General features: G+C 40.1%; 1 protein-coding gene across 3 annotated transcripts in view; it reads right to left on the bottom strand.

Moving 5' to 3' along the window:
• Positions 1–1,596: 1,596 nt before the first annotated feature.
• The window catches only part of GPR158 (G protein-coupled receptor 158), a 212,465-nt gene continuing 197,253 nt past the window's right edge, over positions 1,597–16,808 (bottom strand). Inside the window, exons 8-12 of one of the 3 annotated variants that reach the window (XM_075492632.1) lie at positions 15,054–15,192; positions 10,710–10,815; positions 8,115–8,261; positions 6,509–7,331; positions 1,597–6,382 (exon numbers count right to left, since the gene is read on the bottom strand). In XM_075492632.1, the coding sequence (XP_075348747.1) occupies positions 5,877–6,382; positions 6,509–7,331; positions 8,115–8,261; positions 10,710–10,815; positions 15,054–15,192 (1,721 nt within the window). In that variant the 3' untranslated portion in view covers positions 1,597–5,876. Of the gene's footprint in view, positions 7,332–8,114; positions 8,262–10,709; positions 10,816–15,053; positions 15,193–16,808 lie in introns of all 3 variants that reach the window. The other 2 variants (XM_075492631.1, XM_075492633.1) reach the window with 2 other exon arrangements.

Raw genomic sequence — 16,808 nt, forward strand, 5'->3', positions numbered from 1 at the left:
CTTCCCCATACCCTCCCCATGGGTGCCAGCAGGCTGCTGGTGGATTCCCCTTCCCCCGCTTTTCAGGGCAGGGCAGGTGCACCCCCAGTTTCCTCTCAGATGGAATACATTTCATAATAGGAGAAGGAAGAAGGGTCATAGAAAATACAGCTGTGGATGATTTCCAAAGCCACAAAACTTTGGAAATCATTCCCTTAGAAGTGGAGCTCAGAAGGTCACTATTAGTTTGACACCCTGCGCCTGAGACAGCAAAGCTGCCCTAGGCTTGAGCTGAGCCCCATGAAGTGGTTCAGAGGAAAATCTCCAGGCCTTATTTTTCTGATATCTGGACTTGTGCTTGCAAAGGACTTGTACACAGCTCGTTTACTGAACGCAAGTAATTCCCTTCCCCTTCTCTCCCCCTCATGTCCCCATTACGCCTGATACTATGACTCAGACTGGTTACCCAAATGGCAGCATTTCAACCCAGAGGCACTGGGAAAGGTACAAATGAATATATATGTATGTCTGTGCAAGAACCTACCAGAACTCCTACATCAATAATGGGTCATTAAAAAAACAGGGATGACAACAGAAAAGAACCTAATTGAGCCTAACTATCTTTATTTATGCAGACATAAGAACGTACAAAGGTTGCGCTGGATGAAATGCTCATCTAGCACCATATCCAGCAGTGGGTAATTATGGAAAGAAAACTGGGTGATTATGCAAAGACAATTCTCCTACTTATCAGCCATCTACAGATTAGGGATTTAAGAGTTTTGTATCCTCCATTTTCAGGGATCTTGATGGATTTCTCTTCTGTGACCTCTCCAATGCTTTTTGAACTCATGATATGCACAGCAATCTGTGAAAATGAGCTCCACAAGTTAGTTATGCTATATGTAGAAGAAAACTTCATTTGTTTTAAACTGCTGCGTAATGGCCGCCCTGGGTGTTCTGTAGTTTCTGCATGACAAAACCCAGCAAATACCAGTTTCCTAATTACCGTTGGACCATTCATAATTTTATATAGGTCTCATCCCTCTCTCAGTCATCTCTCTCCCAAGCTAAACAAGCTGCATTTGATTTATTCACCCCTCACACAGCAGCCATTCTCTGTCTCTGATTATCTTTGTTACCATTCTTTGTACCTTTTCTATATCTGTTAGACATATATTTTAGATGAGGAATCCAGGCATGCACACGTATAGTACAGATGAACTATAGGATTTTACAATGACATAATAAAATGCTATCTATTTATTTCCCTAATATTTTCCAACATTCTATTTGCCATTAAATTCAGGAGAATATAGCATGGACCCTACAATTTTTCTCCCCAGATTGCAGCCACTGAGAAAAGAGAGCTGCTGGTCATGCTATTTCCTTAACCTGAAATCCTGAACACAGTACACAGCCAGTCTAAAGGCTGATGTCCAGAAAATATGAGGAAAATCTGGGAAATGCTAATGATGTGATCAGATCATATAAGCTGTAAAACTCATTGTTAGTTACTTCACAACTTTCATGAGAAACCTGTTTAGTTTGGATTAGTAATGACTTCAGAAAATCACAACACAAAAGCCTGCAGACAGATTTCATATAAATGTGCTTTATTGCAGAGAACTTACATTATTTACATGCTGCAACACATTACAACATAAATCTATCAAGTATTTCATGGTGGATGCTGTTGGTTGCCAGATAACATTGTTATAAGAACCACATTATAAAGTGAAGAGACTTACAGCTTTATATACTCTACAACTTGGAGTAGCTAAAATGTTAAAAGTCAAAAGGCAGTGTTTTCTCAGGCCTGCCTGTTGTCATATGCATGCAAAAGCCTAAGGAGAGCAAATATAAAAGTATTGTCTGGTTTCAGGTCTATGATGCCACCAAAGCTGATGATAGGTGTGTACTGATTTATATTTTAAAGCGTATAATCTTGCATAAATTATACAAGTCTAATAAGATTGGTATAAATCTAATTATTTATAAACCATGGCTTAGAAATAAAGGAGGAATGCAGCTTGCACATGCATTTAAAAGGACAACCTAGCAAATGTTTGTGACCTTAGTGTTTATTATCTTTTCTCTTAACAGATCTGCTAGAAAACATCTTAATTCTAGAGTTGCACTTCTCTTGGCTGAATAATGACAATGAAACTCCAGAAAAAGACAACTAAGCAATCTGGCCAATATATGCTGGTGGAGAAAAATCTATGAAATACAGAACATTATTTATGTCTAACTTAGTATGTCTTCATTAAGCAATGTTTCTAGCAGCATCATAGTGAAATAGAATAGTTGAGTGAAGTTTGGCCCCTCATTTTCTTAAGTGCGAAATAATTTGAAGTCCCAATTGAATCTGTAGCCCAATATCAGTTGCTAAATAAACTGGGGAAAGCTTTGTTGCTTTCTAAAGGAAAGTTCTCCAATTGTATCAGTCTTAGGAGATGTGACTACAACAAGCCTAAAGAACCATAACAGACATTTATTAAGAAGTGAGGGAAAGGGTCAGGATGAAAGAAAACAAAACCAAACAAGAATATACAAGCCAGTGCCTTCCCTGCTAAATCAGCCATCATTCTTTTGCTTGCTGTGCAGCTGGGCTGTTTTACACCAGCCAAGGAATGGGCTTTGTTTCTGTGCTTCCAATGAAGTTATCTTTTAAAAAAGAAAGAAAGGGAAAAGAAAATGAGCAAGGAATTGTAGATAGGTAGTGGTGGCCCAGATAGAGTCATGCATGAAGGGCTTGATCCTACCAGTGATGCAAGGGGCAGCGGTACCGTGTGGATGCTTTGCTGACCCGGATCCCCTCACCCTTGGTGCATGTTGCACCCTGGCACGGCTGCCGCAGCGCAGGGGCAGCGTGTCCTCGCTCAGCCCCGAGGTAAAGGAGGGAGGGCAAGACGAGCGGGGCACCAGGGCTGGCACCTGCTCCTTGTGACCGTCCGTCTCCAAGAGGCAGCGAGTACATACAAACGTCTCCTTTCATGACTCCTCCATGGATGCCCACTTCTAAGCTCAGCGCCTGGCTCTGACAAAGCGCTGACTCCTGTTAGTGAGCCAGGGCAACCTGCCATAAGCTGTCCCCCCCTCCCCGTTCACACAAACCACCGCTGAGATGGGCTGCAGAACCTCCCTTCGGGGTAGGAGAGGCGCGAGGTGGTCACCGCACTCGGCAGGTTTGAAGTTGTGCACCTCTCTGCACACGGGGTCAGTGTGCTCCCGGAGGACTCCCAGAAAGCTGTGTTCCCAGGATGGACTTCTTCCCATGCAGGGAAACTTAGGGTTACTTTCTCTCTGAAGAGCTGATCAAATCTCACTGAAGCTGATGGAAAAGTTACTGCCAAATCCTGTGAGTGTCTGGGGCTGGGAAGGGGGAATCTGGCACACCGGGTCTAACCTCAGCTCTTTTCCAGACTAAGCAGAGAGCTGGATTTGGGCTGTGCGTGGGATGTCGCTGCCACCGCGTGCAAAGTGGGTGCACGGATGTCCGAAGCACCCAGACTCAGATGCCTGACTCCCTTGCACAGGTGAACAGGGATTCTGGGCTGCAAGGGTCCCAGCCAGAAGACGCGTGTTGAAGGCAAAGACCAGATCTCTTAGGCCGTAACTACACCCTACAAAAGAGGGGTGGGAGAATCAGACAAGCCCAGGGTAGCAAAGACCTAAGTCGGCATGTCCCCGTGGTGGAATCGAGCACCGTCCAGGCTAACCAGGTTGGCTGGGGCAGTTCGGCCACTTTAATCTGGAGCTAATGAGCAGAATTTATGAGCGAGGCCAATGTCTTTAGACAGCACTGAGACCTGAGCTGACTGGTCCCCAGGTGGCTGAGGTGTCGGCACGTTCCAGGTTAGGGCTTAGCAGAGGAAGATCAGATCCACCTTGATCTGTCAGTGTAGATGTGCCCATAGTCTCCTGTCCTTTTTAAAGGAAAAAAAAGTCCTCCTCATGCCCAGCTTGTCTAAGTCCCTCTGCTCACTGCATTTTATGTTAAGCCACTTTTTCTATGATGCCACAAAAATCAGTTTATACTACATACGTGTATGTGCATGTGTGTATTAGATATGACATTTTATATATATATTAAACATATATAAATATCTATTTTTATATATATTATATATATATTAAACAACACATTCTATTCAATCATCCTCACTTCATGTTCTTCCACTGAATCCCATCACTTCTCTCAAATTGCACAAGTTCTTTAGGACTGAGCTGTCTTTGTTTTGGAGTACTGTATGTATAGCCAATTCTAGTGACTAGCACTTTACTGGTACGGCATTTAGATGAGTGAAGGTTTTTTATTATTAGTGATACTCCTCAGAATCTTTACAATATGTCCTCAGGCCCTGATGGTGTACCATCACTAAGACTCATAGTTGTGAATGGGCCATCTAAGAATTAAGCTTATATGCACGATGAGGACTGTAGCTATTACTGAAAATTAGCACTGTATTAAACACTAACTTTTACAGTAAATGTATGTCTAAATAAAAAAAAAAAATCAAAGCATTTTGGAGAGTGGGAGAGAGATGCCATCATTTCCGTTCCCACTATCTCTTATAATTGCATATATGGGGGAAGAGTAATATTTTGGACTTCTCACTCCAAAGGCCAATTTTTGGAGGTTTGCCAACAGGGATAAAGAGTACACTGTTGTTCTATATGAGCTAGCTAATATATTTCCCAGAGTTGTCTGGTTTTAGTAAAACAGGTGATCATTTCTGGGGTATATTCGTTGTCGTTCTTGCTTGTCTTATTTAGCAGTATATGCTCAGTATGAAATACTGAACAAGATCATCACCATGGATGTTTAAAGAAAGAATTCTGGTTTGTTAGATGATATTTTCCGATTAGTAACAAACAACAGATAAGTTGTCCTAAGACTTACCAGAATATGCAGCTAAGACGACTGAATTTCCACTATTAACAAAGTCTATGAGCATTAACAGGGAAGTGCATAACCAGTAACTTACTGCGTATAAAACCCCTGAATAATACAGTATCAAACTATAGATTTAAATAACAGAGTAAACCAAAAAAATCACTATATAAATCACAGGAAAAGAAAAAAAAATCTCCAAAGCCCAAAGGAATTTCCCAATATGAATTACGGCTTCCATAGCCAGTGAAAGATTACTGCAATTCTATATATAAACAAAAAAGTCTACAGCAGGTATTTTAACTTGCAATTAGAAGAAAGTATCTGCAGATTGCATAAATGTGTTGTTGTGTCACATAATATCAAAGTTATTTGCAAAAATTATACAATCTGGAATGCTTTAATATGAGACACAACAATGTACTTAAACACACAGTAATAAGAAAATGAGAGCAATCATTATATAAAATGTATTTTTGGGATGCATTGAGTTAGCAGTGCTATCTAGATTAAATATGTAAAGTGAAAAGTCGTCATTTTAATAAGCTGCTCATTGATACCCCTTTTTGCCATCAGGACATTTTCTGTGTCCTACTTCTGCTGGATCTTTAAAGTCCCAAGGGCAAGTTAAAGCCATTTGTGGCATTCGGAAATAATTTGGTAAAGACCTCCACTGTGCGTTTGTTACCACCATATTTTTTTTCTTTTAAAAGAAAAGTGATTTCACAAAGGCAGGTTTCTGTCATTGACACAGTAAAATCCTTGGAGCAGGGACCATATTCTGGGCACTGCTAATCACATTGTTGGCACTCAACAAATAAATAATAACAACATTAATGATAATTTACTTTGCTTAACTCCTACTTATTTGTAGTGCTGATTCCCTTGATTTAAGTGATGCTCCTTAGGAATTTTCAGATCCTTTTGGCCTAAGTCCCCTCTGTCTTTCCTGTTGTCTTTTTCTCAGTGTTGCTACTCTCCTCAGTCCAAAAGCCTCTTATTTTCGAGGTGTTGCTGTTTTATTTGCACTTATAGCAGAGGTGTTCGATAAAGCTACACTTCTTTCTGCATTTGGTAAATCCGGTGTATCATACTCCCAAGGGCAGACTTCAGCTCGAGATGCTAACGGTTGCTGTAAGTAACTACTTGGCTTATGGGAGTCAGATGAAAGCACGTTTCCCTTGGAAGAGGCATTTTTTTTCTGTTCTGCCAATTTATTGAGGTTTTCCTTTTCTGCTGCTTTCTGGGGTAGCTCCTCCCGCTCCCCAGCACAGGTATTAGGTGCATATCTATTAACATTCTCACACTTCAGCCCAGGGGAAACCTGAGACTTGGAATTTGACTGTTTTTTCTCATTTTCAAAGACCTGCTGCTCTTGTGTCTCCCGAGTGGCTGCCTCCACCTTCTCTGAGCTCTTTTGATTTGATTGTTGATACCCTTCAGGTGTCTTCAGCTTATGATGGGACTTCCCCTTTGGCTGGGAAGGGTGGTTTTTCTCTGGCTCTGAGGAAGCAATAGACACATGTTTTTGAACTTTAGAGTCAGAAGGCACAGGACCAGGAGTTTGGTCATATATCTCCCAAGGACAAACTTCTCCTATGTCGAAATTGTCCTTGTGCAGAGACTTACCTGGGCCTGTGTCTGGATTTGCAGGTGTTTGACTAACCCTTTGCTGTTTCATAATTCCAGATTTATGGGTTTTCTTTGTTTCCTCAGAGTGGGTAGAGTTCTTCCGGTGGGAATCCTTATGCTCCCCTTTATCGGAGGCTGAGTGCTTTTTGCTGGCCTCCTTACCCTTCTGCTGAGATTTATGAGATTTAGTGCTTTCTTCCAGACTTTGTGTTTTACCAGTTAGTCCCAGAGTCTTTTCCTTGGCACTAGCAATAACACTGAGGGATTTTTGTAACACAGATGTTCTTGGATGCAGAGGCTTCTTATCGGCACTTAAGTTATGTGCACTTACTGATTTGCACACCAAAGGGACCAATTCAGTGGAGACAGCTTCAACTTTTTCCGGAGCATTTTTGGTTAATTTGTCACCATTCAAGGAATCCAGAAGTGAATTCTCAGCAGCTATAACTTCTGCACTTTCTGTAGTTAAGCTATTCGGTTCTTCTGTTTGATCCCTAACATGATCATAAGTGCTGTGGGACTTTTTTAATGAAAAGACTCTGTTTTTCAAAGTCTCTTCTTTTGGCTTTGCAGAACTCGTGGAATCCTGTGGGTTTTTTCTCAGTGTGGTCGTGTTCTTCACAGCACTGTGCTCCATCAGGTCCTTCTCGTCCCTGGAGCACTGCCTGGTGACCGTCTCAGGGATTTCTGTAATACGTCGCATTATCGAGCGCCCCAAGCCCTTTTTAGAGCACCTTTTTTTCTGGAGATGTGGGTTATTAGCAATCATCTTTTTCCTCTTATAGATTTCAAGCTGGGCATATAGTTTCTTCAACTCATCCTGCAAAGCAAAGTGAATGGCAAAACTAGTATGCACAGAGCGAGTCCCGTCAAACGAGCAGCCTGATGAATGCATTACTCATTGCTCTAAGAACGGCATTAAAACTATTTCACTCTTTTTTCTAACTCTTGAATATGCCATTTCTCCATCAACTTGGATCCCATTTTGTTCCACTGTAAAAATAGGTTCAACCTCTGTGCACAAACCAGGTACGTTCCACAGCTGTGCATCATACAGCATGCACAATTCATATACATTCATGCTGTATGTTTCAGATTGTGCAACGCTGTGGTGCATGCTTTCCTACTGAACTCTATAGCTATTCTTTATTCTGCGAACATAAGCCCTTTTATCATGTAAGATAGGAATAAAGTCTTTTTTTCTGTTAATCATGTGTTTTTAAAATGTTATGTTAAATAGTTATGTATAGTTATGTACGTGTTACGTACAAAGGACTAATCACACTGACACCAAATGCTGTTTGCACTTCAAGATAATTCAAAGAGCCTATGTAAACTGATAAACAGCTCTTGCTGTGGATGATTCCTCCTCTTTAGCCTCCAGTATGACTTTTACTACAACTGGTAATGCAGCTTCTCTTCACACTAGTGAATATTTTCCATGAGATTTTACATGACCTGATACCACAATCATTGAGAGACCTAAGCTGGCCTGTTTCAGCTGATATCTGCAAAAAAAGTCAAGTGGATGCAATTCAGAGTTTACTCGTAGGAACAAGTGTTGTTCTCGAAAATAAATGCTATTTAAATGATTTATATATACCCGAATATCTTCAGGATCCAAACTATGTTCACTCCATGCTGAATTGATACTGCTGTTCAGGTAGGATCCAGATCGACCCATATCAAGCTCATCTTCATAAGCTTCTGTAGCTATATCATCTCTTGGGTTATTGCTTGAATGTGAAAACTGCAATAAGTATTTATAAAAAAGATGTTGCCATCAGTGCAAAAGTTTACTTCAACATCACTGTAAGAGTTTACATCAACGGTTTTTATGGCACAATGATCCTTCTATGGATTTCATGTGATTTTCTGAACTCAAAACACTAGCTACAGGCGTCATCGGCGTAAGTAGTGTCCTATGGAATATCAGTATTGTATGGAAGGAACACTTATTAATGATGACTTAACTTGATAAATCTTAAGAGATTTGCATAAGGAAAAAAACCCCACTTATTTTGATGCTTATCTGAACCTCTTTGAATTGCATTTAAGTTAAGGTAGTATGGAATTAAGACTTTCAGCCAGTATTTCCAATTAGGCTGCTAAAACCATAAGATTGTATTTTATATTCCATACAGTTTAACAATCCTGCAGAAAGCAATTCTCCCATTTTAGATCCTGACCCTGAAAAGGAAGAGATGTGGTGGCCAAAAAAAGGAAAAAAAAAAAAAGAAGGAAAGAAATAAAAAAGTAGACAAGTTAATTTCTCTCTTCTAAGGTTCAGGAAATGCTTGGATCAAGAGTTGGAGAGAGGTTGTCAGCTATTTTTTTTATTCATATTGATTCACTCATCTGTAGTTACTATTGTCCACACAGTCATCTGGCCTCAGGACTTTATGAATGGAACTAAACCTTGTGAATCTTCTCTTAATTCCCTGAATTCTGGAAGAAAAGTCTGTGCAGTGTTACACAGGTAATAAGCTAAAAATGGAAATGTTGATCAGTAGTTATGAATCGCTTCAGAAAGGTCAACAAATTTTCTAGGTTACTCTAGAAAGACATCTCTGAAGATATGTAATATAGTATATGGATATAAAATAGAAAATAATAAGACTATTGCTAGAGACCAGAAAAGTAATTTAAAATAAAACAAGGTTATTCAGTATTAAGGCTGCATCAGTGTGTCCCCTTGTTATGACCGTTTAATGTACGTGTATCTGACAGTTATCAGCATACCTGTTCTGACAGATAGGCAAATGATAGGAACAGCAGGTTCATTAAACTGATAATTGTATCAACTTGAACTGCTTCATGTTCTTCCTTCATATGCAGCTTTCACAAGAGTCTCTTTGACTCTTGACCTTTTGATTAATGTTATTGGTCATGTCAAAAGCCATTATGAAATCATTCGCTTTGCTGGGGTACTAAGAAGAAAGCTCCATTCAAATCCTGGGCAGTGGTGCTAGAGACAGGTGGAGCTGCCTGCGGGTCTCCCGCCCCTGCTGAGACTGACGTATTGTCACTTTGCTCCCAGAGCCTGGCGGGAGGTGTGCTGCCGTGCCCGGAGTGCCGTGCCGTGCCGTGCCTTGCCTTGCCGTGCCTTGCCTTGCCTTGCCTTGCCTTGCCTTGCCTTCTCTTCTCTTCTCTTCTCTTCTCTTCTCTTCTCTTCTCTTCTCTTCTCTTCTCTTCTCTTCTCTTCTCTTCTCTTCTCTTCTTCTCTTCTCTCTTCTCTTCTCTTCTCTTCTCTTCTCTTCTCTTCTCTTCTCTTCTCTTCTCTTCTCTTCTCTTCTCTTCTCTCCTCTCCTCTCCTCTCCTCTCCTCTCTCTTCTCTCCTCTCCTCTCCTCTCCTCTTCTCTTCTCTTCTCTTCTCTTCTCTTCTCTTCTCTTCTCTTCTCTTCTCTTCTCTTCTCTTCTCTTCTCTTCTCTTCTCTTCTCTTCTCTTCTCTTCTCTTCTCTTCTCTTCTCTTCTCTTCCCCTCTCTTCTCTTCTCTTCTCTTCTCTTCTCTTCTCTTCTCTTCTCTTCTCTTCTCTTCTCTTCTCTTCTCTTCTCCTCTCTTCTCCTCTCTTCTCTTCGCTTCTCTTCGCTTCTCTTCCTGCCTCCTGTCATCCTCCACCTTCTCGTGTCCCACACACACTCATCTTCCTGCCCAGCGCTGGCTCCATATCACAGGCCACGTCTCCTCTCAGTATGCACCATCTCTCCGTCCCAGGCTCTGACTTGCAAAGGGCTCTCCTTTTTCAGCCTGTAACAACTGCTTGGTTTAAGTCCCAACCTCTCTATCTCATGGCTAGTCCCAGCTCCTCATTCTAGTTTTATTTAGCAGTCCATCCTAGTCTTTCTATCCCCTCACCTAAACTCTTGGTCTGATCTCAGCTAACTCTGGCAGCAGCACGGTCACCCAAATACCTGAAATAAGCATCGTCAGGCAGGATCCGTTCCTTCATGTATTAATCACATCAAAATTTTAAGTACTTCAAACCCCTGGAATTTTGAAAGCTGAAAGAAAGAATCTTTGAAAATGTATAAGAGTTTTTAAAATAAAAAAATATACAGCTTTTTAGGTAACATAGCCAAATTTTACACCTTCCTTTTTTATCAGTTGCTTGCTAATTTTATACAGCATTGCTTCTGCATGACAACATTTATCTTCCTCGGTCTTGGCAAAAGAAAAGAGACAGGAGACTCAAATACCTTAGGGATCAGAAGTAGCCCAACAGTGACTGTCACAGTCAGGTGAGTGTGTGCAAAGAACAGCATCAGCATCCAGTCAGACTGAAGTCTTGAAGCAAGAATGAATCTGAAAATAGAATTCAGGGTTGCAATTCACTGCCTTTTCTCCAGTGCATTCGATTTAACATTTTTAATGTTCCTTAGGTTTCTTTGCATTGAAAGGCCAAACCCAACTGGTTTGTACTGTACTGCTTTCATACAGACTAAAAATTACATCCACATGCTTTACTTATATACCACAATTCCAAAACAACTCAGAAAAAAACCCCAACCAACAAGCCAAAACAAAATATAAAAAGAAACAACAGACCTTAAAGGATACTGCTTATTCCATCATTCTCGCTCTATTTAGCTGGTTTTTTGAATGGTTTATATTGCCACAGCTTCTTTGCCCTGAACTGAGTTACGGCAGTTTACATACATTAAAGGATCTGAACGGATGATTTTAGGTTAAGTAAGCCCATGTACTATGATAAATTGCAGTGCACTTCATAAATACAGGATGTCCATAGATCGCAGCTACAGAGTGCGGCTGATAAGCCATCAAAGAGAGAACTGAACTGAAATGCATTTTAGTGGGGAGCGGAGAAATGCTTTTGATTGCAGGACCGCCCAGCTCAATACCGTGGGGCCCAGAGCCTTGCGAACGCTAGGAAATGAGCGGTGAACCTCCCAAATGAAGCCATTCCTTGCTGAGCTTTCTAAAAGAGCGGTAGAACAAGCGCTGCAGTTAAAGCTAGCTGGAGCATGCTTGGCTTATCCGCTTTAGTGAGCTCCCAAAGATAGAAATGGTAAGCAGTGCAATGGATGAATGGATGTACCACTGGCTTGTAATTTGCAGGTTTACAAAAATCATTCAGATAGAAATGACATTTGCAACTTATCCAAGTCCACAGATGCACATTTTGCAGAAGCTTTTGTTAACAGAAATAGTCTGGCATGAAACACTGCCTTATATGCCATAATAATACAGTCATCATTTCTTGTTTAATACTTTGTAAATGAAATGTTTCATGAACACAATAAAATATTATAATTATTTTTTACAGAGATGTTGCTGTTGAGGTGTGCAGGGATATCAGGAGGCTCAGGCCTGAGGTTTAGCTAACTGATCACGAGAACTATTGAAGATGACATGAGAAACTGCTGGATATAACAAACAACAGAGCGAAAAGTGAACAAAAGTTACAGACAGTGCTGTAAGGGATGGCAAGATTTCCCAGGTGGTTAATGGGGAGTCATCTGAAAGGTGGCCAAACTCCACAGGTAACTGAAGGGAGCACTGGGGGCTTTTGGGGGAGCAGAACTTGCAAGGTCAGCGGTACCGACGTAACCGTGTCAGTAACAGCATATAAGGCTGTGATTACCCAGCTAATGATATCAGAAATACAAATTTGAGTACAGATGTAGCAAAACTGGGACCAATAGGAAAAAAGTAATGAGGGGCGGGTTGTTTATTTGGGAGAAGACAAGGACAGAGAAGGGCTAAGGTAGATGGGGGAAGAACAAGCATGGAAAGAAGGGGCTATAAAAGGGGCTAGTGACATGTAAGCAAGTTGTCACTGACTGAGCCCTATACCTGATCACTGCAATATCTCCTGTCTTCTCATTAAATCATTCTCCTAATGTCTGTGTGTCATGCACTCTCTATGCTGTGCATGTCTGTATGTGCAATTCATGAGCAAACCTCAGGCAGGACTAGCCAGGACCTGGGAGACCTGCATCTGGGAAGAGCCAAGGTCTCAGCCCATGGCTGGGTACGGGGCCCCAAACCCAAAGATGGATGTTAGATTGGCTTAAGGACTGTGCTCATATTGGAAGGACCTGTGAATGTAGTGTGCTTGTGAACCTACACAGGCTGCATGTTTCATTAGTGAACATGATCAGCTGCAGAGGAGGAACAGGACCAGGCTGCACGTGTTGGACCTGCGCTGGTCCACGTGGCCAGCCACGTGTTGCGTGTAGTGGAGGTGCTCAGCCTCGCTAGGCCTGCAAATAGAAACAGGAGCAGCCACATCCATCAGAGAGGAACAGGAGAAAGCTCCCAGGTCCTGATGCCCACCGGATTTGGCTAACCCTTAACAGCTCCAATCCTCCAATTCTGCGAAAGCTTTTTGCTTATTTTATGTGTAAAGCCTTGACTGATTAAGGTATCCACGCCATACTGCTGAAAGCAAAATAGCATTTGTAGTAGCCATTCAGATCTAGCAGAGATGGGGTTTCTATTCGAATGAGATTTTTTCCATACAAATTTTGGTTTTCTCAGTAATACAAGAGAAAGAGCAACGCAGGAATTTAATGCTATGCTGATCTGAAGATAATCAAGAATCCTCTGTTTCTGAAATGGGAATAATACTTTTAAAGGAAACAAAATGCAAACAGTTCAAGGTTTTATTTAATGCTCACATCAATCTTATATGAGCTTCGGGAGTTTTCAGACTGGATGGCTGCCTTGTAATAGTAGGTGTCCTTCAAGGCTCCAGTGCTTTCAACTTCGTGACAACTCAGATATGCCACGTAAATCTGAGTCTTACATTTCCACTCTTTCAGTTACATCCAGAACTTGGCAGAGAAGACAGAAGCAAAAAAAAAAAAAAAAAAGTAAGGAAACATGCACTTCAAAGAGACTGGATTAAGACCTGTGTATACAGAAATGGACATAATCTCAGGAGGGATCATGTACTTCCAGTGCATTTTATTCATTCCGATTCATAAACAGTACATGATATTTCTTCAACAAACTAGCATGTATCAGACAGAGGGCAAAGAATATAAAATGTACTTTTTTTTTTTTTTTAAAGAAGAGAGAACAAAATCAGCAGACCTTAGGCTGAAGGAACAGGATCCTCAACAGGATAAACTGAAAAAAGACCTAATCCTTTTGTGTCTCCTTCATAAGGCATGTATTAAAATGCCACATTTTCCCCTTTTCCCCTCTCTTTAATCCAAGATTACTTTCATCCTCTCCTATTGTTAAAAGAAAATTGCAGCCCACATAATAGCTCTTCTAATGCACTGAACTGTATCTTCTAACATGGCCCAAAATATGGTTTAGGAACATTAATTAATGGAGGAAGATTTTGACTGAGAAGCTGTCATATTGGTTATAATAAATTCTAAAGTATTGTAACTGAATTTTATATCTATCAGGAATGAAAAGAAAAATGCTTCCATCAAATAGATTTTAAACATTATTTTTGCAGATGTTTGTGTTAGGGGGTAAGGAAGAAGATTTTGAGAGTATGTGGATGTTGAGATATGGGGTTAGGAGAAGGTGAAGGAAACAAAAACTTGTGAGCCTGAGAAGTGCAGCTAACTTTATAACAATGATGGGGAAAAGAGCACCTGGAAGGAGTAGAGATGAAAGATTTGCTTTGCTGATGTTTACTCAGAAAAAATGATGCCTCACAGAAGCAAACATCAAGAAGGCAGAGAGAAGTGTGAGTTCCAAGACAGACCAAGGAACAGAGAAGAGTATTTGAAGACTGTCAATGGAGCAATGTAAAAAAAAAAAAAAAAAAAAAAAAAAGAATCTTGGTAGATAAGGTCTGTCAGGACGCAAAGGAAGGCATGAGAATGTCATAAGAATGTTATAAGAATCTCTTACAGCATGAGATGAAATTCATGCGATCTTGCTGTTTTGAATTGCCTAGGACCAATTCATTTTTACGGGGTACTCTGTAGGAAAGGCATATATAGTAATTTTCATGTAGCTCTGGCAAAGACCCTTGTTTATTTCTTTCTACTCTAATAATTTACAAGTATGAAATGTAGAGCTCATTATAAACTTTATAAGAAACATGTGCTTTATATTACTGTTACAGCATCATATGTATAACAATTTTTTATGTCAGCATATAAAACACTGTGCTTCATGCACAAACCGGTACAATTATCTTCACATACAGTTGCACCTTGCCAATCTGTCACACACCAGGAAAAGTTCATATAAACCGACATTCTTACCTGCTGTTTTTCTAGGGATACAAACCAGTGAGCAGTATGCAGATGACTGAAGACAGACAGTAGTTTTGCTATATCTAATTTATCATATATATTGAACTTTGATCAAGAACATATCAGCTAGCTATACTGGAAAAAACCCTAATTGTACAATTAACAAGTTGATTGTACATATTCTTGAATCCTATGGGAACAGCTTTAAGTTTGGTAATCACTTAATTTGCAGAATTAAATATTTATGAGACTTTCCATTATGCATCCTATCCCATTCACCCATTTTAAGTTGCACCATATGAAACCTGAAAGATAAATAGTTAATTACTAGATCTACAGATCACTTGCCTAATTGTATGGAATATAGCAGAGATAATGAGCTCATTGTGAACTGCAACAGCCATATAACGTGGCTCATGAAATGCTGATGGGACTGTCCGCACTGCATAGCAGAGATAAACACCCCACAAGAGGAATAAAAATTCAGCTGTGAGAAGAACAAAAAGAAATAATTTGCAATTAGTTTTATAGATTAAAAAGGAAGGAAATTTGAAGTACTATAGTATCTTCTGTACGTGTGAGTATCTAGACAAAGATATACACTCACACTAGCCAAAGACAGTATAAACTCATACATGTATATATGTACACACACAGGCATTCAAACTCTTTCAGATATTGTCACTGCACATGATACATTTGGTTTTAATTTTACACACTTCTGTTTTCCAGATCAGGAACCTCTGCATTCATGGTGTTTCAGTTTTTCAATTGACAAACTTTAAGACAATGTCTAATAATGTCTTGTTTGCTTTTCAAATTGGTACTACAGAAGTTTGACATCACTTAAAATAACAAGTATTTTTATTTGTAGCTCTGCCTCTTGTTACAGAGGCAGATACCGGTGGTACTACTAGACTACAAGCTTTTTAAGACAACAGTTTCATTTCAAAGGTTTATAACTCAGATATAACTATATATTTTGGGTTAAAAAAATTTCTCTGTTCATGACAGTTAATTCTGCTGGTGCCCACAATATGATGAGTCATTTTGGAGGGTCTGATGTAATTACAACAAATGATGTGTTTCTCTCTGTTAGGAGAAAAATGAGTAAAGGAAGAAAGGAAAAGGAGTAAAGGGTCAGGATCAGCTTAAACTATCCTGTTAGAGCTAACTCATCTGCACCCAGCAGTACTCTGACTTCAGTTTCCAGTGGAGTCTGCTGTGACGCCATTTTGATTTTGATACAAATGAAGTGATTTCATACCCATCTTGAAAAAAATCCCCTTCCAGAAAAAAACCCACAGCTCTGCCATCTAGCTGTAAGTAGAGCTGGTGCCTGTCCCTCTTGCCTTGCAGGCTGGGTTGATGATGGCTGGAAGTGTTTGAGTGTTATCCAGCAACGTGCAGTTCCATGTCAGACCCCTGCAATGTCGCAACTGCTCCAGACCAGCTTCAGAAATTGAGTGTGATCCCGTTGTTACTCATACACTGCTTTTGCCTTGTTGAATTTTTGCAGTAAAAACTACAGTCAAATGTAGTGTAATAGAAAATTAGTTCTTTTTCATACTTATTTTTGCCAATATATGTTATACTGCAGCTAGCACTGGTGATCAGTGACATCACCCTATGGTAGTGATCAGCAAATCATTACTGGTCTGGTTTGGATAAGGACACAAATGCTTGTGAACCCTGCCATTAGCAACAGATTGAAATGAAACATCTGCACTGGATATCTCATGAGAACGGTCCTCTGGTTCCTCCACTTTTAATAGTCCATAACTGCTGTAAATTACCTACATTATATTGTTATAGCATTTCAAAACTTCTAATTTTGCTATGAATCTCAGCTAAAATCAGTAAGAGACAAGTCTGGATAAAATGAAAATTAATTCAGTTACATAGATCTCTCTGTGCTCTGATAAGAGTTCAGTTTGAACTCTGACCAACACCTTGCATGTTTCTTACTTTTATCAAAAATAGATGGCCTAGCTTTAAGACCATCACTTTTACTAGAACATATCCTACATAAACGCAACAGTTTTACCAGTTACATAAAAACAAACATCTGAAAAGCCATAATCCACGCGTGCTGCTATTTTT

This window comes from Mycteria americana, chromosome 2 (genome assembly GCF_035582795.1).
Source record: "Mycteria americana isolate JAX WOST 10 ecotype Jacksonville Zoo and Gardens chromosome 2, USCA_MyAme_1.0, whole genome shotgun sequence".
Classification (NCBI taxonomy): Eukaryota; Metazoa; Chordata; class Aves; order Ciconiiformes; family Ciconiidae; genus Mycteria; species Mycteria americana.